The sequence below is a fragment of the Clinocottus analis genome, unplaced genomic scaffold (genome assembly GCF_023055335.1).
Source record: "Clinocottus analis isolate CAN_PGR_092001 unplaced genomic scaffold, fCliAna1.0.p SCAF_1, whole genome shotgun sequence".
Classification (NCBI taxonomy): domain Eukaryota; kingdom Metazoa; phylum Chordata; class Actinopteri; order Perciformes; family Cottidae; genus Clinocottus; species Clinocottus analis.
Genome location: NW_027175820.1, coordinates 18301018 through 18323909, shown reverse-complemented (window position 1 = coordinate 18323909; position 22892 = coordinate 18301018). Strand labels below are relative to the sequence as shown.

The window sequence follows — 22892 nt, the reverse complement described above, 5'->3', positions numbered from 1 at the left end:
AAAGAAAAATCCTTGAAAGTGAGATGCGTTATACAATGCCTTTGCAGATGGTAATGGTTGTATGTGGAAGCCTCACAGAGCCCTGGCTGCTGCAGGCCAGGAAACATCACTAGCACTAGGGCCATGTGGGACCTCTGCTTAGAAAAAGTTTTAGATTTTTTCACAGCCTATTGTAAGCAATCAGGCAAATACAAGCTTGCAGTCGTGCAGTGCACAGACTATTCTTTCCAGAAGGCAGAAAGCAATGTTCAGTCTACTGACAGGAAAGCCAAAAGACCGACAAGAAATCAGGACATATTCTCACAGCAACAGACGGTAACACCACCAGTTGGTCTTCTGAAGCTCACTTTCATCTCCTGGGTGTGATTGCTACTTAATGCACGTTCAACCTCCTCTACTGCTGGCAGTGAAGACCTGCAGATGCACTCAACCACAGGCTTACTTTTCAATCCTGCGTCTGTCTCCACACTCTCACCAAAGCTGTACCTGCGGGAAGAAGATACACATGCTTTATTGACATAGCTACAGGTGGTTTGAGTTTTTGCTGCTGGTGGACTAGAGGGTTTTTTTCACCGTGTGGGGAGCTGTAGCATCTTTGGAGCCAGTATGTTGTCTATTGTTGTGGCATGTTTAGTATTCGTCCTGCTGGGCTCAGGGCAGGCTCAGGTTGCTACACGGACTCAGGAGCAGAGCCAGAGCCGGAGCCAGGGGCAGGACGGCTCTGCAACCCCTTGGAGGCAGGTGATACAATGGGAGAACAATGGCCGGCTGTTTAGCCTGCTGAATAGTGGAGCTGAATATGTCCCTGCTGGAGCAGGGGCACAGGACAGAGGTCCCAGGGTAGTTGTGGCAGACACTCGTCCACGTTCTTCACGTAGACCTCAGGGAGGCAATGTCCGCCGACAGGCTCCACCGAGAGGATCCTCTGAAACTGTCCGTGGGCAGGCAAGACATCCTTTTGGATTTGGGCAAGTGCCTGATAACTGGAGGCATACTGCAGGCAGCACAGGAGGTAGTCAGTTCCAAGGATCCTCTAGTACTCGCTTCAGGCCCTCCACAGGATCTTCGTCATCATCTTCAACATCCTTTTCTTCATCCTCTTATATTCCATCCTACCCACAGAACCCATTTCCTCAACAGCCTCCCTTCCAACCAGTACCTTACGAACCTAGTTTTGGAGAAGGGGCAGTCAGGAACTATGAGCCACCGTTTCAGCCGGTTGCAGGTGGAGGATTTGGTGGTGGAGTATATGGTGGTGGAGGATATGGTGGCGGAGGGTATGGCGCTGGACAGGGATATACTGGTGGAGCGTATGGAGGTCTGGCCCCAGTGCTCCCAGGTGCTCCCACTGATTTTACTGACGATGGCTACCGTTACTACCAGTCTTATGGCTATGGGCCCAACCCTGTGGTGCCTGCACGTGCTGCTCAACCCCCAGTTGTAGATGGTCTGGACCATAGATACACCCACAGTATCTTCAATGGGGAATCTGGTCCTGCGGTCCCTGCTTACCCTGCTGTCTCTGCCCCTGATGCCAACCAGGCAGCTCCCGTAATAGTGGACAGGACAGGAACAGCCGGTCAACCACAAGTTAGGAGCCCTCAGTATGAGCAGTTTCCTCCATTCGGAAGACCCCAGCCTCCTTTCCTGCAGCCCGTTTCTCCAGGCAGAACTTCTCCAAACACTGGCCTCGAGAACCCCAGCATGAATGTCGGGAGTGTGTACCGGCCAGAACAGAGAGGTACGGTAAGCTTTTTTTGGGGGGTTTTGTGAGAAAACACACAATGTATCCTTTATTTAAAATCTTAAATATTAGGAGAGGCACAAGGGTGCCAAGTCTGAATTGGAGCCAATTCCAAGGCACTCAGGTTCCAACACTCCTCAGGTGTTTCTGTCTTTGATTTAATTTCTGTAGTTGCTGGATAGGTGAATTTAAAATGTGTAAAACCTAAGTGAGTAGAGAGCTCTCAGTCATGCTTTTCCAATATTCTTCTTTCATGTTTGTCAGATATCTGGAGTAATAAGAATAAAATGTCCTCTCAAAGTTCAGCCTATTTTTCAGTTTACAAACAGTAAAGTGGACGCACGGTTCATCTTTTCCCACTTGTATGGTTATTGAAACCAGGTGCTGAGCAAACCCTGCCAATGTACAGAGAGCACACAAGAACCACTGTGTTTTTTTGTGTGGGGAGGTCTGTGCTACACAAAAGTTGACTGGTTCACGCAGTGTGTGGAATTAGGTAATGGCAGTGGTGACCTCATAGGGGGTCTGGTGACAGAGGGTGTTGGTGGGCCATGTCTGCCTCCTGGGCTTGAGGACAGGAGAGGGGAAACAAGGGAGGGGGATACAGCAACTCACCACTCCCTGAGGGGGAGGGAAAGCATGGAAAGTCCCTGTTACACATGGGGTCCATTGCTTCAGCTAGAGGAAATCAAAAAAATATTACAGTCTGAGTTCTTAGGGTAAAAGGGCATGTTAAAACCTGCAATATCCCGGCTTAAATAATATAGTTTCATAAAGTGCTGTTTTTCTTGAGCTTATTATTAATGCTGGAGGAAAACATGACTAAACTAAATGCAAACAACATTTGAGTACCAGAGGCTGTTTCTGTTCTGAGATGAGTTTCTCAGACTCTTAATAATGTAGATGTACCTTTTGTGTTACTCAATGATCTGCCTAACCGTGCTGCAGTCTCTATAGTGTACTGTGTGTGTTGCAACCATCATTCATTAGCCACTCTATTGCTGGGAGCCATTTCTACAGCACAAAAAGCCAACATGTGTGCAGATGCCTGAGTGCTCCCTGTAATCACTGTGATAAAGATTCCACCATTGGGAGCTGTTGGAAAGCTGACATTTTTATTGCACTGCTTCATAGCACATCATTAAGCTGTTACAGTACCATACATATTGTGATCTACATGTTTTAGTTCTACTTAGAACTTTAGTCAACAGACAAGCATATTTATGTATCATATAAATGCCTATTCTAAGGACAATGTTGTGTCCTACTAAAGGTAGTAAAGTATACGATACACTGCTATATATCAAAATATACGTATGTTTCAATGAACATGATGCTCCTAAAATAATATTAAAAACATATATAAGTACATTCTGAAAAAATGTATACATGAAAGTACAACAAAACCCAAATAGGTTTAGGGTAGGTTTAGCATTGGTGCACTAGCTAGCAGGTTTTACCATTCACAACCAAAGAGTACAGATAACAGAAATGATTAAGTTTAGGGCCATTAAACTAGTTTCCGTAAACCAGAACCACTTTCCAGTCATTGCTTTTAACTGTCAAATGGTTGGACATACAAGTTGTTCCTAGAATCACATACAATGAATAAGGCTTGACCCACAGCCGCTAGGTGCAGCATAAATAAAGCAACAACATTACACAGTACACAAAGTGTTAAAAACAGATAATTTGACCACATGTGCAAAATTGGATCAACTGATCAAGTGAGTGTTTTTTCTCAATTCACATTGGCTTTCACATCAGTCGGCAAGGTCCTTTTACTAAGTTTGAATACTAAGGTTAAATAAATAGATGGTGTGCTCCTGAGGCTCATTCTCTTTTTGTCCCCCTGAGAAATCCTTGTATTCTGTTATTAGGCAAAGTGACAAAGAGACAGACTTTGATCAACAATGAGTTCAATTTGAGAACACGTTCAGATGAATCAACTCTATTCACTTGCATAGTTTTCTCTGTTAGTAATACTCTAGCCCAGTTGCTGAATTGGATTGTGCACTCTTTTGAGTGTAGCTTCGAAAGCGATTATGTTTCAGTGGTTTTGTAATTAAGTAAAATGGCAAAGAACAGTTAAAAAACGTTGCATATTGTCCCCACATCATTTCAACTCACCATTAATTGCTCTCATATTCCGTGACAAAGCCACAAGCAGTCATACATGAGAATAATTAGACTGTAAGATGAATTAATTAGGCAGCTGAAGGGCAGAGCTGCTGTTATTTCAATCATTAGCTTCAACATCATAACTTCAAATTAAGAAAAAGGATTTTAGCGTCTCACCATTGCTGAATTTAATCTATAATGTATCTACTGACCAAAAGAAAAATGGTTAATAATTATGATAGGATGTGCACTGTATTAACGGCAGGGCTTAGACTATAAAATAAACTACCTAGCAAAAGAATATGTAACATACTTTATACTTAATCATGAAACGCTATTCTGATTTTTTCATTTTTAAATCACCTCCAATGAACTTCAAGTATTCCGATTTGTCAGTCCCCTGCAGCTAACAGCCAGGCGCTTAAAGCAGGAGTATCTAGAGCGGGAGCCCTCATGTATTTTATTATGCTACATTAGATGGTATAAAAAGCATGGCGAGATTAAGTTTCTTTTCTCCGTGCTCCACTTAGAGTGTAATGTGTGGCTTTGTCACATGCTGTCGAGAGCTGATCAGCTCTGGCTTCTCAATACACTTCATCCCTCTGAAAGACACCCAATTTCACATTTCAAAAGATTAGGAGGCAGAGAACAAAGCCTTTCTAGGGGGAGGAGAAGAAGAAAAAAGCTTGAGAGTGCTGCTGGAAAAACTCTGCATTCACACTGGTCTTACAGTGTTTACATCATGGTCTGCCCCAGGAGGCTTCCCTTGTTCTTTACTGTCATATAGGATGTTTACACTATGCTCGCAAAGGCTAAGCCATTATTTCTACTTGGAGCTGAGAGGGAGGACTTACCAGGATTTAAAACTGGACGATTGTAAAATCTAAAACTTCCTGTTGCTAAAAACCATGGTGTTAATCCAAAATCTGAAGACAGTGTTTTATTTCCCTATCTATCTTCTTTTCCATGGTTGTAGATAGCTTCAACAGAAATTCAAGTTGTTCATAATTGTTTGTGATTTTATTAACACTTTTAGGCCGAGAGGTTGGGTGGTTGGACTTTCAATTGCTTGTACAAGCTCACAATAAAACGCGTCTGGCCTTTGTATGCTAAGCAGAGAGGGGTGATAAGTTGCGCCAGAGACCCTTGCTAGCATGGCCTTTACTGGGAAGGGGACAGACAAACATTCACTCTGACAAGTAAGGCCTGCTTTTCTTTTCACTTGTTCCTCAGATTTTCTGACAGACTTGGTCAGTCGCCCACTTTCAAAACAGCAGTGGTGTGAGATCACTGTTGTTTTTGCCCTGGCACGCATGTTCTCCCTCTCGGTTTCTCTGTCTGGCTCTCTTGCTATATGTGCCTGTGTTTTCCCCCTCATCTCTTCTTCTTTGTCACTTGTTTCCAGAATCCAAAGTATGAAAAGCTTGTTGCTTGTGGGTGCATTGCAACAAGCTCTCCTGTGATACTGCAGCTCAGATACTTACACATTTAGCCTTATCCCAAACCTATATGACTTGGTATTCTATGTTTACTATGTTTTCAACTATATTGAAGGTTTAAATCAAGTGAAATGTTCATATTAAGATCTGTGCACATGGACAATCACATAACATTAGTCAAGAAATTATTGATATAAAAAAGGTTTCCTTTTGCAAAAACTCAAACTGTGTTGTGGTCTTTCTGGTTTACGGAGCAAAAGTGTCTCATTAGAAAACTCTGATAATAATCTGGAATTCGCAGCGATCAGTTGCCAACAGCTCCATGTAGAGTGACCCAGTCTTGAACTGTGGGCCCATAATATCCGCCAATCAGCAAATACCAGGTAATAAAAAGTTGATGACAAATATGTGAACTCGCTGGCAGTGACTGGGCTGGAATTCAAAGAGATCAAAAGGTGTCCTGTCACAGATTACTAATCATTGAATCAAGTAAAATCCTAGTGAAATAGCAGTGTTGTAATTGTAGTTTGTCAGCGTTAAATACAGTTTACAACATTGTTTAAATATTGCATATACTATCATGTTAGAGTCTAAAATATGAGTTTGACAAAACCAACAAGTAGCTGCTCTTTTGTTTTCAGGGTTTGTGAGCAAATTACTTTCACTTGTTGAAGCAAGGTTGTGTGTTATTTAAAGTGGCTGAATTACCATATATGTTGAGCAGTCTGTCTATCATTTCAGGTTTGCCTGACCTGGTTCCTGATCCCAACTATGTCCAGGCTTCCACATATATCCAGAAAGCCCACATGTACTCACTCCGCTGTGCTGCTGAAGAAAAATGTCTTTCAAGGTAAGCCCAATACTGGATGTCCTTTTCTGGCTTCTAAATTTAGTGGTTTCTGCAATATCTTAAGGGTAGCTTGGTGGCTCAGTGGTTCGCACACCTGAAAAACAATCAATTGAGGTATGTAAGAAACAATTCATTATTTCCCTTTTCAATGTAGCCCTTTAATGTCCTGTACAGGTTATATATACACTGCTGCAGAGCATGCTTTACCAGCAAAGTGCATTTGTTTTAGTGAAATAGTGTTCTTTATAAGCTGCTTCACCTTTTGGGCAACATTAACCAGCGAGCGAACCATCCACAAGTCTAAGGTAGCCTTCAGGATCACACCAGTTCTGTGCAATAATATCTGATAGAAATAATGAAAAAAGTTGACCAACAGCACAATTGAAGTGAAATGGATCCTCTTCCCCTCCTGGGATAAAGACTGTTGGTTTAAATTCTCAGTGTTGTGGATAGCATCCCATGAGCCCCGGGCCTGAGCCCTTTGCCTGCCTCTGTACTGAAGACACTATTGAAATGATGGAAGTGTGCTGTCCCCATGGCTGCTCTATTTGCCCTCTTCCCATCACAAGCACAGCCATCCCTCAAAGCCCTTTCATATCCTGTCTGAGTTTGCAGCAATCACCGACAGATGGGCTGTTGTAATTTGCCATACACTCCAATGTCAACAACAGCCACAAGATGAATGGCTTAGATCTTCAGTGGCATTGCGGACTCGTGGTTGTTCCTCCTCTTTCACACAAAAAAGGGAATCGTGCAACAGCATGTTCCCTCTCCCCGTGTTGGAACTGTGTATGTGGGGAGGTGGTTGTAATCTGTAGAGTGAATTATTTAGCAGATATGCTCCTGCCTCCAAGCCTTTCCGGTCTTGCTCTTTTTATCTTTCCTTCTCTAAGTTATAAGAAACAGACTTGCGGACATTCTTTTTGCAGCCAGTTGTACAGTTATTTTCCTCAGTGTTTTTGGTCCTGATATATGTGTCCGCCATTCAGCTCTGCCTATGGCCCTGAGACCACAGACTACGATGTAAGGGTCCTGCTGCGATTCCCTCAGAGGGTGAAGAACAAGGGCACTGCCGACTTCATGCCCAACAGGCCACATCACACATGGGAATGGCATAGCTGTCACCAGTAAGTACTTCCTACTCAACACATTTCACTCAATCAGATAATAATGCTTTACTAGTAATGCTATTATCTGTTGTGGTAACCAGCGAGATAGCTGGCAGCCATCGTTATCTGATTTTATTCTTACAGACAGTAATTATTTACGTAACTAATATTTGTAAACATAGATTGGTAAATGTTGATCACCATACGCATTCATGCTTAACACTCAACACAAAGTATTTTTCGTAAATACAAAATATATTGTGAAGAAGAAAAAAAATCAATGAGGGTTGCCAGCAGAACGGCATAAACCAACCTCCTCAATGTTGAGAAGAAATTATAACTAAATGGAAACTCATATTCATGGGCATACTTAATAGCCTTTATACAAAAACTGCAAAGCTGTGATGACATCATTTTCTGCCATGTGTACTTTGCGCCTGCATCACTGCACCAAGCTCAAACCAAGCATGAACGCTGGTAGCACCGTGAGCTGCGAGCTGTCAGATCAGCCGTTGCCATATTGAGAAATAGAAATGCTCCCAATCTCATATATAACACCTTAAATGAATGTACTGAACCATGATGGATGATGTTTTGCATTTCCTGTCTCAATAAATATGAGCCTAGACACAGAGGGAAGTCAAGCAAATTGTATTTATACCACAAATCGGAAATTTGCCTAAAGGGGCTTTGACACCCTGGGTTCTTGGACCCGAGCTTTGGATAAGGAAATACCACCCAAAAAAAAACCTTAAGGGGGGTGGGGGGGTGGAAGGAACATCTGCGATCAAAGAGGTATCAGTTCATGTCAACTAAATTGATTAAGCACATGTCAATGTCATTTGACTGAAGGTAAATTCAGATAGGGTATCACAGTGCACCATACGGTCATACTGCAAGAAAAGGCAAGACATGCCCTTGTTGGCCCAGAAAATACTCACATATTTTAGTTTCCTGGTCTAAAGAGGAGATTGGGGTGCCACATCAACAGTATGGAAGTATAGAAATAAAACAGGACAAATACCCAACATTTAATTAAACATAAATCTATGCAGTTTTGTGGGTTGGATCCATTTAGAAAGTACATGTCTCACTGTGTCTTTCTCAGTGGACAGATTATAGCCAGTCATAGCTCTAGGGAACTACTGATGAGGTGATTTGGGGAGTTTCGTCAGTGTTTTATGATAATATATTCCATGGACTGGCTTTTATCTCAATTTCAGCAAGTCCGCCCACTGACACTGTTGCCAGGCCCTGCTTTACTATTCTCATCTTGGAAGAATGTCGACTGCCCGTCAGGAGATTGGCAGTGTTGTTTCTGTGTGACATCAGTCTGCATTTACACATTGGTTCCCAGGAGGCAGAAAGCCAAGACAATCATTCCACTGGCTGTGTGATTAGAATGACAAATCTATCCATTTTTCCTGTCGATCTGTGACACTGGATCACACAGCTGCTAAAGTATGATGGCATGGATATGGGTTACTGGGACAGAGTGTTTGTTAACAAAGAATTCTCTTTAGGGGAAGAAGATCTCTAGCCCAGATTCTCACAATAAACTTTCTTGCCCTACATTTCTGTTGAATAAGCATCCAGTTGACAGTTTTGCTTTTCATTACACTCACCCCCATCTTTTTCATTGGAGTATTAGAAGAAGGGAAGGAACAGCATCCTCTTGAGTATCATGGTGCTATGTTGGAATTCTAGTCGGCTTATTTTACACAAAACGAGGACAAAGAATTCAATGAGAACTTATTTTTGTCTGCCAATTAAAATGACCTGCGTATTTGGTAGAACATGTTTGTCCCTTTTTTTAAGTTTGTGACCTTTGTGGTGAGGGATCTTGACTGCTATTTGTACAGGGCCTTGGATGCATGTCTTCATATCCTGGTTGCTGTTTGTGGAGTGCAAATGTCAGGCCACTGCTAAATAGTTCTCACAGAACCTACTATAGTTCTCTGTGTTTTACAACCTGCACTACAATTTCAGAAACTCTAAATGCCTTGTTTGTTACAACACAAGTGGAAAATGACTCACAACGTCAAAGAAGGATTGGAATGTTTTGTGTTGTATTTGTTACAATTACAAATTACTCTTGTTAAATCCTCTGTGTCCTTCCAACCCTACATTCTCTATAGCTGACATAGTCAGTGAGGGGATTCAGGCAAGGGACCCTTCCAGGAACCTCATAATTCAGCACCTCCCACTCTCAATCTTTTTCTTTGCATCCCACACTTTTTCTTTCTATTTCACTCACACACACACTCACATATACTGTTGATAATCATCTCAAGACTGCCACTGAAATGAACGGCAGTTCAGAGAAAACAAAGACTTCAACCTTCAAGGCCCTCCTGTCCTGGTTCATGGTTTATACACACACATGTGATATGAACAGTGTGACTCACACATGTTTTGCACAAAGTGCATATTTCCCCCCGTGCCCTACATAGAATAAGCCTGGAAACACTCTCAGTCATGTACATTAGTCAGACTACAGATAGTGTTTAGCTGCAGATAACAACTGGAAGGTACCTGAAAGAAGTTCATAATTGGTTGCCTCTTCTATGGAAAAAGAAGTCCTTGAATGTTCACTTGCTCTATTAGTGGAAAGTACTCATGTTTCCTTCCAAGCCATCCTTCAATCCTTAATGAGTGTTCCAGTAAAAGCTGTTGCTATGTTGTAACATGGGCTATGAAGTAAGGCGAAAGGGCAATATTTATATAGTCTGAGTTCGTGTGACTGTAGGAGATCCAGCGCTTACCTCACCGCTGCAGCAACTAAAGTCAACACCACTTACATTTACTGTATGGAGTCATTTAAAAAATGAAAGGACCACGGAAATACATACTTGCAATAGCTGCTAGAAGGTGTATTTAGATCCTGTAATCTGTCATTTAATTGTTGGTGTCCCCTTTAGGAACATTGTCATATTGTTTTTGGTCATTTTGTATCTATCATTCCCCACTGAATGAAAATGTATTCAGGTCCACACAAACTCCAGGTCATATATATATATATATATATATATATATATATATATATATATATATATATATATATATATATATATATATATATAGAGCAACTTGTTTGTGCTTACTTATTTGTGGTTGTTTTGTCAGAAGTACGTCAATAGCTATTCACATAACCATCATCAATTATTTGGCAGTTGATGATATGCCTTGATTCATACCACTGAGATACTGTATGTTGTGATTTACAATTCACTTTGTAAGATTTATCATGCTCATCGTTTGTTGAGATTGTGTCCAAGCTGATTCAACTCTGTGCTGGTTTTAAATGTTGGACTGTTATTTGCCAGTGCAACAATTATGTGTTATTCAATTGTGTTGTTATAGTTGAGATGATGGCATATGTCATAGACATAAATAGTATGTATGGGTTGAAGAAAATCCAAGAACACGTGACACAATGCAATACAATAATAGTACAAGACCCACATTCTGTAAACTAACCACAGAGTTAGGCAAACACCTCCCTAAGCTTTAGTAACGTAGGGTGTATTGCTGATCTGCTGCGCTAGATTCAGGTTCACACTTCCAGTTCTGAAAAGTGAAACAAAATGCGGATATGCCCTTAACTGGCAATATTTCTTAATAGCCAGATGGGGACGATTTCTCATTTGTGCAAAAAGAAGTCTGATTGGCTAAAAGTCTGTGAGAAGTTTCCCCACTTCTCACTTGATTTATTACCTCAGTTAATACTGTAAACATGAGTTTACGGTCTTAACTGCTGGTTTGAAGTCTTCTTTAATATGATGTTCATTTACTAAATTATGGTCCCATTCAGAGTAAAATAGACGCCAGAACTTTCAGGCATGGCTTATTTGTGATTGACAAGGTTCACCTTTGGCGTTTTGACGTGTACACATAGCTTGCGCCAAGGATTTAGTCATCATCCCTGTCCCCCAAAAACCAAAGCTGAGAGCACATAATCTATGTGCTCATGAAGTCTTTTAAAGACCTTGTCCTGTCCCACCTCAAAACCCTCACCAACCCACTCCTGGACCCCATGCAATTTGCCCTGTCGAGCCAACAGGTCTGAAGATGATGCAGTCAACCTGGCCCTTCACTTCATCCTATAGCATCTGGACTCTTCAGGAACCTATGCCAGGATCCTGTTTGAAGACTTCAAGCCTGCCTTCAATACCATCATCTCTTCTCTGCTGCAGGACAAGCTCTCCCAGCTGTACCTGTCCGGTCCACCTGAAAATGGATCACGGACTCCCTGTCTGACAGAAAGCAGTATGTGAAGCTGTGAAAACATGTCTCAGACTCTAGGACGATCAGTACGGGTTCACCCCAAGGCTACATCTCGTCCCCTTTGCTATTCTCCCTGTACACCAACAGCTGCACCTCCAGTCACCAGTCTGTCAGCTCCTGAAGTTTGCTGATGATACCACACTCATTGGACTCATCTCTGGTGGGGATGAGTCCGCCTACAGGTGGGAGACTGACCATCTAGTGATCTTGTGTGGTCAATGCTATGGAGTCCTTCCGCTTCCTGGTCTAATCCAACAACCCAAGGACCTCATGTGGGAGCTTAAAATCAGTTCCATCCATGAGTCCATCCTCTGCTCCTCCATCACCGTCTGGTATTATTCGCTTTGCTGAGAGGGTGATTGGCTGCAATCTGCCGTCCCTCCACAACCTGTTTGCCTCCAGGGCCCTTCGCCGGCGAGTAAGATTGTAGCTGACCGCTCTCACCCTGAACACAAACTGTTCAAGTCCTTTCTGTCTGGCAAAAGGCTACCTCATGCCACAAAAACACTTTCTTCCCATTTACTGTCAGGTTCATTGATAATGCCTGTGACTCCCACTGACATGGACAATTAAGTTACTCATCCTTGCACATCTTTTCTCTATACAGTTGACACTTTAATAATACACTTTAATAATATACCTTTTTTTTCATATCTTGTACTATTTGTTTACTGTTACGCACCAATTCCGTAGCCACATTCCTTTTCCTTGTAAGTGTATACTTGGCAATAAACAGTTCTGATTCGGCTTAACAGAGAAAAAAACATGACAAGGAATGTATCCTTTTTAAGCGCGCTTATATTGTTTTGACATAATTTAGCGGGCTTGTGAAAACTAAATAGCACCCCGGGTCACTTGGATATTTGGGGGAGGTGCTATCCATATAGCTGTTAATATTGCAGATGATTTCAAATGGACCGGCTCTTTGACAGAGTCACTTGGTTTCTATTTCGGATCAGTTGAGATGATCAGTGGCCATGTGCATCCAAGCATTCCTAAGCCGCTAAAGCTGCGCAAACAAACACACTCTGAACGGCACACAAACACACGCATATTGTGAAACACACACCGATATGTGCACGTACACATAAAAATAGCCACAAGTGCGCACAGGCATGCAAATGCGTACACACTCTCACACACAAACACTTCTGATCTCGTCGACTGATACAAGCTAATTAACAACATTCATACATCATTAGGGTGTTAATGTCCTGCTTCAGCAGTACTTTATTGTTGCTGTTAATTAGTACCCATTGTCCTTTGATACTTTATAATGTGTTCAGTCAAGGTGCAACATAACTTGTTAGCAGATGAGGTCAACAGGTCAGTCAATTCACTGATGGCCTTTAAAGTTACACACCTCAACTTGGATATGCCAAATTGAAACAAAATGACAATGTAATTAACGCATTTAATAAACGGACTATACATTCTGCTCAGATGCTGGCACGACTTAACAGATAACACTAGAATTAACTTGATTTCCCACCTAAACGTTGATGTTTCTTTCACTTTTTGCTACATTGACAGCCTTTTGCTCGTTCCGACAGGCACTACCACAGTATGGATGAGTTCAGCCACTATGATTTGCTGGAGGTCAGTACTGGCCGTAAAGTGGCAGAGGGACACAAGGCCAGCTTCTGTCTGGAGGACACCACCTGTGACTTTGGCCACCTGAAGCGCTATGCCTGTACCACTCAAACTCAGGTAACACAGCAAACCAAAACATGAAGTTAGGCATTGCTTAATTTGGAAACGGCAATAGTGTAAGTAGAACTATTTTTGCTCCGATCAGTATTCCACATGAGCGTCTCACCTCCCCTCTGTTTGTGCAGGGTCTGAGTCCAGGCTGCTATGATACATACAATGCTGATATTGACTGCCAATGGATCGATATCACGGACATTCAGCCTGGAAAATACATACTAAGGGTAAGAGTTATATAAGAATCAAGTGTGCACGGACAATTCCTGGAAGACGGTGAGGTTCAAGGACACCAAAACAAATTGATCGGGGTAGTAAAAGAGTGATGAAGTTACTGACAGGTTTCTAGTTATCTGCAAGCACTTCATGGCTCAGTGGTTCCCCACCCATGCTCTTGTTTATTTCACACGCATATTTTATTTGGTCAGTGTGGCTGGACAAACAAAAGATCTACAGTATACATGATGATGTGTGTATCATCTATCTCAAATACCATCATATTTGGAGTGTTGGGCCCATCAGTTGTTTTGGTATTATGGTGAGTTGTAATCTGCCTTCTTATCCTTTGTCTCTCAGCTTCAGGTTAATCCCAAATTCTTGGTGCTGGAATCCGACTTCACCAACAACGTGGTGAGGTGTAACATACACTACACCGGACGATTTGTTACAGCAAACAACTGCAAGATAACACAGTAAGTAAAACTGAACTTAAACACTTTTCACACATTTGGTAATTGATTAGTAATTGGTCATTGGGTAAGTGTTACATGTATTACCAAGGTTCTCATAATCTGCTGCAAGTAAAGGCTGGGCAGTTTTCAGATATTGTGTTTTTGTACAACGTGAACTAAAAGGCCAACCATAAATCGGGTTGTGTCCTGATCCCATAGAGTTACACTGAGCCACATTACAGGGTGGCAGTTTTATGAAGAGCCTCATAGTGTTTTGAATTACTTAGTGGACTTAATGGATTCCTGTCTAAAATATTTGATGATTATATGAATTATGTTCTCATTCTCCAGTTAAGATTAATAGTCTCTGAAACTTAAATTTTCTCCCTTAACGGGAGATTAAGGGGTGTTGAACTGTTGAATAGTGTTATTAGAAAGTGTGTCATTGCACTCAGTATTACTATCAAACCCTCTTGAAAATACTTCATATAGAGAGTGTCTATACATGAGGAAAGCATCATTAGGTTTAAGTGCACTAGTTGGTCTCCATCAGTTTCACTGGTACAGTTAAAGATACACTTAAAAATATGTTTGCCTAAGCATTTTCAGAGTTAATGAAAGCTGAATATAATAGTTAGGTTGTGATGCCAATAAGATAATTGCATTAGCAGATGCTACAAGCCTTATTTCCCTCAATAATGTCTAATATTTAAAGGAATCGATATTTAAAAAATAATAATTTCACATTGTGTATGTAATTATATACACAGTAGTTATGGTTACAGACATTATCTGTCCAAAATAAAATCATTATCAGCAAAAGAGCCGAAATCTCAATAGTAATAACCCTTAATTGTAACAATTGTCTTCAAATATAATATGTATGCACATAAAAATTGTGTTTGATGTATTATTTGTTAATTTCTGCAACTGGTCACAAAAGGATCAAACATATTTCATTTAAGGTTTCAGTACAGCAGCTGCAGAAATCCCAGTTATGTTTCATGCTAAGTCCATCCCCTGAAGAACAATTGCCTAATCAGCAGCAACGAGAAGTCAACGTTGGACTTTATAAAGCTGTCCTGCAGTTTGTTAGATTTGGGGAAGTTGGCACTCCAGCAACCCCCATCAACACATTGGTTAGTTCTTATTGTAAAAGCTTTTTCACATGGGCCGTTAAAAAATAGACATACTGTTTGAAAATATGAACAAGCACTTAAGCTATCCCGATATCCACGGGTTGCGCTCAAATGATATATTACCCTGATCACAATTTTACTTCTCATACTCATAAAACCAGAAATAAGGATGCGGATTATTTGCCTTGGATATGCAAGGTGTGCATGTTTATGACCCCTTTCACATCTTTCTTGTAAGTTTAAAACTGCCAGCGACAGTAGTTATGTTGCCAGCGAGTCTCCCTCTGCCTAAAATCAAGGACCTCGATTGTTTTGTTTTTTGAATCCCTCAAGAAAAATAGTGGTAAATCTGCCACTAGTATCTCTGTAAATTGCATTGCGTATGGTGCAAGAACGTACATTTTTATAGGCATAGCAGTAATTAAGTAACAGTAAGTAAGGAGGTAGTAGACAGCAAAACCTCTTACCAATTTGAGTGTTTGCCTAACCACAATTCAATTATAAGAGCAAATGTTGTTGTTGTTTTTATAGGTTTGGCATCACACTGTAATATACACTGTAATATACAAAGAATACAAAGGATCTTTTGTAATTCAGTCAATAGTTGATTACCTTATCTGAGCAGTTATTTAGTTTAAGCAGGGTCAAATTGTTCCTTATGTACAGTATCTCATATTCCATGAGCCTGAAATGTAAGAGCTCCTCTCACAGTGTTGAATGTTGTCTGTTTATTTTACAGGTCTTGATCAGGCACTGGAAGGCTGCCATGGGTGACCCTGATTGCTATTCCATTGAAATGTGAATGGAATCCATTTGTTGTTGGTTCATTGTTGTTTGTCTCAACTATTTTGTGCTTTCTCACTATCCTAAGCCCATGGGGAAAAAAAGGGATCCACTGGCACTGAAATTATTGTGGGGGGGTTTCAAGTGAGCATGCACTCACATACACACATACAATTTAGCATAATGCATAATTTCATCTTGAAATCACAATAATTACTAATTCCACATTCCTTCAATGTGCATACGCCAAAAGATTGTGCTACCAACTATATTTCTCATATTGCATCTCTACCAGTCTGGTTTGGTTAATGTTGGAACACATCATTGACTTTCAAAAAAGGTGTTTACTGTATCTGCACACAAACATATGCACACTCCCGGCAGAGTGGCTGTGTTTGAATTATAAATTATAAAATAAAGCGTGAAACGGTGCCGGTGCTGAAATGAGTGGTTCCCGACAAATCAGGGTTCAGCTGCGATCCAACAAATAAAATTAGGGACAAAGTCTTCCCAGCAGCATTCATCCATGCCGTGTGGGGACAGACAGAGATGCTCAGTGACTCAGAAGAACTATAATGTGTGTTAGTTTGTTTTTAGTTTTTTCTCTTCACTGCCTCAGTGGATCAGGCTGGGATACTGTGATTCTCTGAGCATTTCCTGTTTAATGTTGTGTTAACAGCAAGAGGAAAACAGCAGGCCATATTTGCATTTGTCAAGTCCATCAAATTTGAAGTCAACATGAAAAAAGACGGTCATTACTTGTCTCTGTACTCCTCTAAATCCTTGATTATTTGTGTCTTGTCTCTGTCCATCCTTTCTTATTTCAGTAAAACACAAACAGGAAACTCAACTGGCGGAAAAATGGTGCTTTCCAGAACAAAAGACTCCCACTATGTAAGCTGTATAATTACACTGTTTTGGGGTCTGTTCTTCGACTACCAACACTGATCAGATGGAACGTAGGTCATCTATACCTAAATAGGATATACACATATTTTAGGGTCTTACTGGAACTGATTGTACTTTGTTCATCCAGTTTGTCCTGTTACTGTAATTTGTGAAATTCAATGAACTCTTTTTTTTCATTGATAATCTGAGTTATTCAAATAGTTGTTGGAGAAAAAAAAAACTATGGCTACAGACTAAGCATTACAAAGCAGAGCATAAAAAAGCTGTCACTACCTACCTCTCCAATTGAGTGAATTCCTGTTAAGTGTTTGGTTTCCATTGACAATCCTCACAATGGTTCTCTATGGCCTTCAACCACTGTGTTGCAGCACTCGGCTAAAGCTCACAGTTCTGTTAAACACATCAATGATCACACAATGTTGGGATGCAAAAGAATAAATAAGTATTATTCCAAAAGACTTAAAGTAACAATTTTTAAGATTTCAACCCTGATTGGTTTGTGACACCTGTGGTCACCGATGGTCGCAACAAATGTGGTTGAATAATCCATCAAACACTCCTTGAGTGCCCACTTTGTAAGCAACAGTACATCAGAAGAGCAACTTGTGCCTCAGTTTACAGTGGAACCAAACATACCAGAGATTCATTAAAGAAGTTAGTCAATAATTGGACTTCCTCCGTCACGCCATGAGCAACTGTGATGTGATTTCATAGTAATTTTCCAATCAACAGCAAGGCACAGTAACAGGAGTTGGTTATTTGGCTGAGAAGTTGGAGTTGTACAGTCTGTCGCCTGCAGCTCTTCATCAACAGCTCACTGTGACTGTGACTTCTTGTCCCATTAGTCCCTGCAATTTTTAAAACTGATTCGCTTCAAACTTGCTTACACCTTGTTTTATTTCTCACAATTTTGTCAACGATTGTCGTTAACACTAATCGTGTCGACAAAAAGATTCTTAGTACGGCTTTACAATATGTCACCCCATTGTTGTGAACCAGCAGCAGTGGGGAATATTTGGTTTCCATTAACAAAGCAGTTCTATGATATAACAATTTAAATTACTCTATAAAGAGGGATTTACTGAATATTCATTTTTTTCCAAGTATAAAAAATGGGGTTTGATTAAATGAAAATATAAATGATTTCAACTTTAATATCTGTTGATGATGATTGAACAATGTTAAAGCACCAACATGTGTACAATTTGTAACAAAGTAGTTTCAAGGTTTAAAAAACAATTAAGTTTGGCTCATTTTACTGTAACTAGCCAGTTCTTCTGTATTTTACTTATGTGCGTAGCTCATGATCATAACGTACGCTCATTGACAAGATGCAACAACGGATAAAGAGTAGGTGACAGCAATACAGCATCTTTGCTATGTGGTGATGACATTTGTATGTTTCTAACAATGAACACCTGTCAAAAATGTCTTTTACAATAAATACATTTACACATCTGCTGTGTGCACTCATTGGAATACAAACACGATGTGCCAGCGGTGGATCCCTGTGCTTCATACGAGGTTTACACAGAATACGTATCAGTAGATTCTGAGGAAATGCTGTGTGACAGGTGTGACAGGTTACTGAAATCATCCCCTTCATAAGAGATTAGGTGTAATATGTTTAATTCATTAAGGCATTTTCACAGCTGCTGTATGTCATTTGTCATGCATGATTCAGACAGGGTTGCAAATCTGAACTTTATGAGAACAGAAAAACACACACTGCATAAAGGATGCCTGCAAACAGTAAATACAACGACTGTGTGTTGACACTGGTGCTGGGCGTCAATGAATAAGTCACATTCATGTTTATGATGTCGTCGAACATGTAGACAACCTTATAACCTATTTGCTTGGGTCACATTGCTGCCGCCACATTGCCAAATTTACATGCTCATTAATTTCTGTTGACATCATGTAGGAACAGTGAGAGAGAAGCTTGCACTGTTTTCAAGCTAAATATAAAGAAAAGAGTCATGAAGTCAAGGGAGAGACGTGCAACTTTAAATGGTTGTATATCGTACGCGTGTGTTTTCTTTTCACAGTAAGGGTTTTACTGCTGTATTGTGATAGGACTCATTAAACTTGGTGTCTCCTACCTCCTCCCGCTCCGCCATTAGATGTGGTGCATTCATATATACTCAAGTGGGTTTGCGTCGTGTCTGATGCGATTATTCTTCATAGTTTGTACAGAAAAGATACCCACTCTTCTAAATGAACCATTTATCTTGCATTGCATTTCAGACTCTCAGCAGCTGCACATTGTGTGCATGCTAAACGTGCGTTCACGTTCAGCAACCGACAGAGGCTATTACAGGTTTCTCTAAAAAAAAAAAAAGTAATTCAGATTTTATTTTTACGGCCGCTATGCCAACTGATATTATCCTGGCCGCTGCTTCCACTGTTGTGTATGTTACAGTTTACTTGGAGAAACTCATTAATATGCATGTGTTGCTTGCTGGCTGTGTGCATGCGTGGATGTGGGATTATTCAATTTTGTTGTTTTTGTGTGGTAGGAGGGGTGGTTGTCATGAGCCCGTATTCTGCCGAAGTGCACACACAGCTTGTGTGATGATGTGATTATCTGTAAGGAGGATTTGCATTTGCAAGAAATTAGCAGTTTGTTTTTGTGATAGCTCTCACACCCGCTATGCTGTTTGCTATAAAAAGTCAAAGCCTCATTTTTGTTTCAGAGCCGAACATCAGATGGGTATGGACAACTCGTGCTGTATATAGGAGGAGAGACAGTTAGTCGGGCTGGTAGTTTGCTTTTTTTTCTCAACCAAGGAAGGGAGGGTCATGGGGCCATGCTTTAAGAGTCACAGTTCACTATCAAATGAGATACAACTGAATTTGAAATCTCGTCAACATGAATGAGAAAAAACATAAATGTGTGGTTATCTTTGCAAAGATATTGCAAGGCCATGATATTGCATTCATGTGTGCAGTGTACCCAATCAACTATTAACAGTATAGTTTCAGTGAAATATGGTATTTGAAAAACACATAGACATTCCTCGTAGAGGTATTTCCTTTCTCCCCATGGGAGTGAGGATCCATTATCTAGTTGTTTTGATATGCTGTTCTCTCTCTCATATTTGGTCTGTCCTAACTAAACCCTGACCCCCGTTTTGGTATGGGCTGTTTGTTCAGGCTGTCCACATGAAATCACCCCATTCCAGCTTTCTCTGCCACATTATGTTGTTTTGTGAAAGTGCTGCAGCACGCACTACCATGTACTCAACTTTGACCGTATGTGTTTATATGAATATGTTTGAGTGTGTTCGTGTGTGTCTGTGTGTGTCTGTGTGTGTGTGTGTGTGTGTTTGTGTATAAGAGAGAGAAAGACAGATAGGTAACTCCTAATGAGGGGGAGAGAAACCAAATAATGCAATGCCTTGTTTTACTTGAAGGTATAACTTTTCCAAAAAAGGAATTGACAGTCTTTGTCTGTCTTGTTGAAAAGTGTCACTTTTATATATCTGATTTTGATAAAATAGCCTCTGTTTTTGCGTTTTGTGTCCTCTAGCAGCTTGTGGTTAAGCAGCTTAAAGGAAGCCTTCTAGCCCTGTGTTGAGTTTAGGCAATAATGCACAATGTCCACTGGGAGCATCTTCTACAGTGCTGCAATCATTTTAATTTCTTAAATGATTTAAGACCATTTATTGCAAGAAATACAATTGTATTTATCAGGAATGTGCTTGAGGGTGTTTCCCTAGTGAATCCAAACAGTGTGCGATTCTGAGTGGAGCACATAAATATACCCCAGGGGGTGTACGGAACAAAATCCCACAGACACATAGTGTATAACTGAGATATGGAATATACATGATGCACAATGCCAGAGATGCCAACGCCAGCATGGTCTTAAGAAACTAGAGCAGGAGGAGACTAGGGGGACGAATCAGCACAGCTAACTGCATGTAGCAGGAGGAAGAGTTTGTAAGCTGCTCTGACCAATTGGTCAGAGCAGCTTGTCAGATTACAAGGTGATTGTAAACATCTGATGATTCTGATCAGCTGACAGGATGTGCAGTGTCACCGCTTTCCCTGATACAAGAGTTAAAACTTAAACCCTGTGGCATAAAACATTCTGCAATTGGGGCTCCATCCCAAGGGAATTCCAAAAGCAGACAGTGTCTTGAAACTCTCTCCTTAATAACACATTTTCTAACAACACAACTATCTGTAGCAACACGCATGTTGTAATTCTCCTTCATTGTTGCAGGCCACTTCTCATTCAGTGCCTGAGCCCTGCGAACTTGCTGGCACCCAATCAAAAGAACATGGAGTGAGAGTATCCTGAGAAAAGGGAACGACTCATACAGGATAGGTTGCAACATGATAAGAGCAAATCCATTACGTATGTAAATACTTTGCTCCAGGCGGGAAAGTGTTATGTCTGATCGTCGATAAGCAGAGGATCTCGAGGCAGGGCTGTAAAGAACCTCAAGACAAACAACTCCCCTTCACAACAAGGCACATTTACTTTACCAGCAAACCTATGTAAAGCAACAACTGTTTTGCAGCTGCAAGCTTGCAACCTAATTGAGGGAACTGATCAAGTGAAGTGAAGCAAGACTGATTAGATCTTCCAGCATTTTCAGTGGCGAGACGTCATTGAATACACAGAAACCCCCGCAGGAGCTGGAGCCATGGGTATAATGCTGCTGATGCTGAAGATGGAGAACCACCAGGAAACACCTCTTTCGGCGTTTGAAGTTGTCAGTCACGACCAACTGAGGGCTGGTTATCACGAATGGATTTTTGCTTGATTATCAGGCATTAGTAAGGCACGCTGATGGCGGGCCATTACAGTCGCACTGCACGCACAGTGATGGAGTTGAAAGAGGCGGGACCTTTGGGATCTATGATGAGGACAGGCCGATTGTGGAGGCTGGTATTCCTGTCATGACAAATTTGACCGATCATTATCTACTGAGTGCAGTCCCTTTCCAACATCCATCATATCTTTACTAAGCCACACTCACTGTGTATGTGGCACACTAGCTGTGGATATTATAATACACTCAAAATAATTAATTAAATACAGTAAATAAAGTGAATAATAAAACAAGCTTCTCCTCCCAATAACCTTTTCCATCACTTTAAAAAATGGCATTCCTCCTCTATCTTCTTTAGCTTTTTTCCCCCCTCCAACATGATAGTTTAGTTGATCTGACATTTATTTCACTCAAGCAGCGCATAATCATAATTTTGTGGTGACACTGATGGTAAGGTGACAACATTCAGCTTCAGTAATTTGCTCTCCCTCCCACACCACTTTTCTATTTTAGCCACAGTGTGTGTATTAGTTCACGGTGAGGTCACATCATGAGGGAGTGTTTCTGCTCAAATACTAATTATTATTTGTGTTTCATCAGACGTTTTGTCTGGGGAGCTTTGCCTCTACAATCTGCATGTAGCATGTGAAAGAGCTTAATTAAGCGTTTACTGGATGCATACATCTGTACTTAATAGTTTAGACTATCTCTCAGGCAGTTTTGTATTTATGAATGGTTTTTGCAAGATACCAGGTATTTATGATATGTAATCATAAATACCGTAAGTCTCTCTAAAGCATTAGTAGTGTTCAACTTACTAACTCCCTCTTTGTCCAGCACATTAAATAGACACGATTTTTAGACATTTGTTAGACTTTCACCATTTCAATTAATAGACTTACTATTGATACAAACTCAAACCCCTCCACCCTAACCAGTTTGCAAAGGGCTAAAAGACATAACTTGAGACCTTCCTCCTTCACTCCAGCAGGTTTATATAAGGATAATTGAATTAAGTAGAAAGAGAGAATGGGGACTATCTGTGAGCCGACATTGCCAAAAAGCCCACCTCCAGACTTGAGGTCTAATTTCTGCAGAGCCTACTGTGTAGAGATTCTGTGGCACAATATCAAGGCCACAGGTAATTCATCTTCTGGCTCCAGCTCTGCTTTGCAGCCTAATTAAATGAATAAAGATGTGAAGAAATCTTCATTTCCGTTGGGATAAACACATTGCTGCATGGGAAAGGTAAGAGGAAAGGTTGGCTTTGTAAAGCTAGAATAGAGGCAGAGGAGAAACCACCGGCTGGAAGATAGTGAATGGCTGAAGACTCTTGAATAGTA

At 40.8% G+C, this 22892-nt stretch overlaps 1 protein-coding gene across 1 annotated transcript; it reads left to right on the top strand.

Moving 5' to 3' along the window:
* Positions 1-247: 247 nt before the first annotated feature.
* On the top strand, positions 248-18176 carry loxl1 (lysyl oxidase-like 1). Its single transcript, XM_068573001.1, has 7 exons — positions 248-1741; positions 6046-6154; positions 7144-7281; positions 13104-13260; positions 13389-13484; positions 13834-13949; positions 15807-18176. The coding sequence occupies exons 1-7, from the start codon at positions 607-609 to the stop codon at positions 15811-15813; spliced, it is 1758 nt and encodes a 585-aa protein (XP_068429102.1). The 5' UTR covers positions 248-606; the 3' UTR covers positions 15814-18176.
* The last annotated feature ends 4716 nt before the right edge of the window (positions 18177-22892 follow it).

Bases quoted from the DNA above. Each gene is read 5' to 3' on its own strand.
- loxl1 (XM_068573001.1), top strand. From the start codon at position 607: ATGTTGTCTATTGTTGTGGCATGTTTAGTATTCGTCCTGCTGGGCTCA. The intron at 1,742-6,045 runs GTACGGTAAGCT...CTATCATTTCAG, and splicing joins GTACCGGCCAGAACAGAGAG to GTTTGCCTGACCTGGTTCCT. The intron at 7,282-13,103 runs GTAAGTACTTCC...TCGTTCCGACAG, and splicing joins GAATGGCATAGCTGTCACCA to GCACTACCACAGTATGGATG.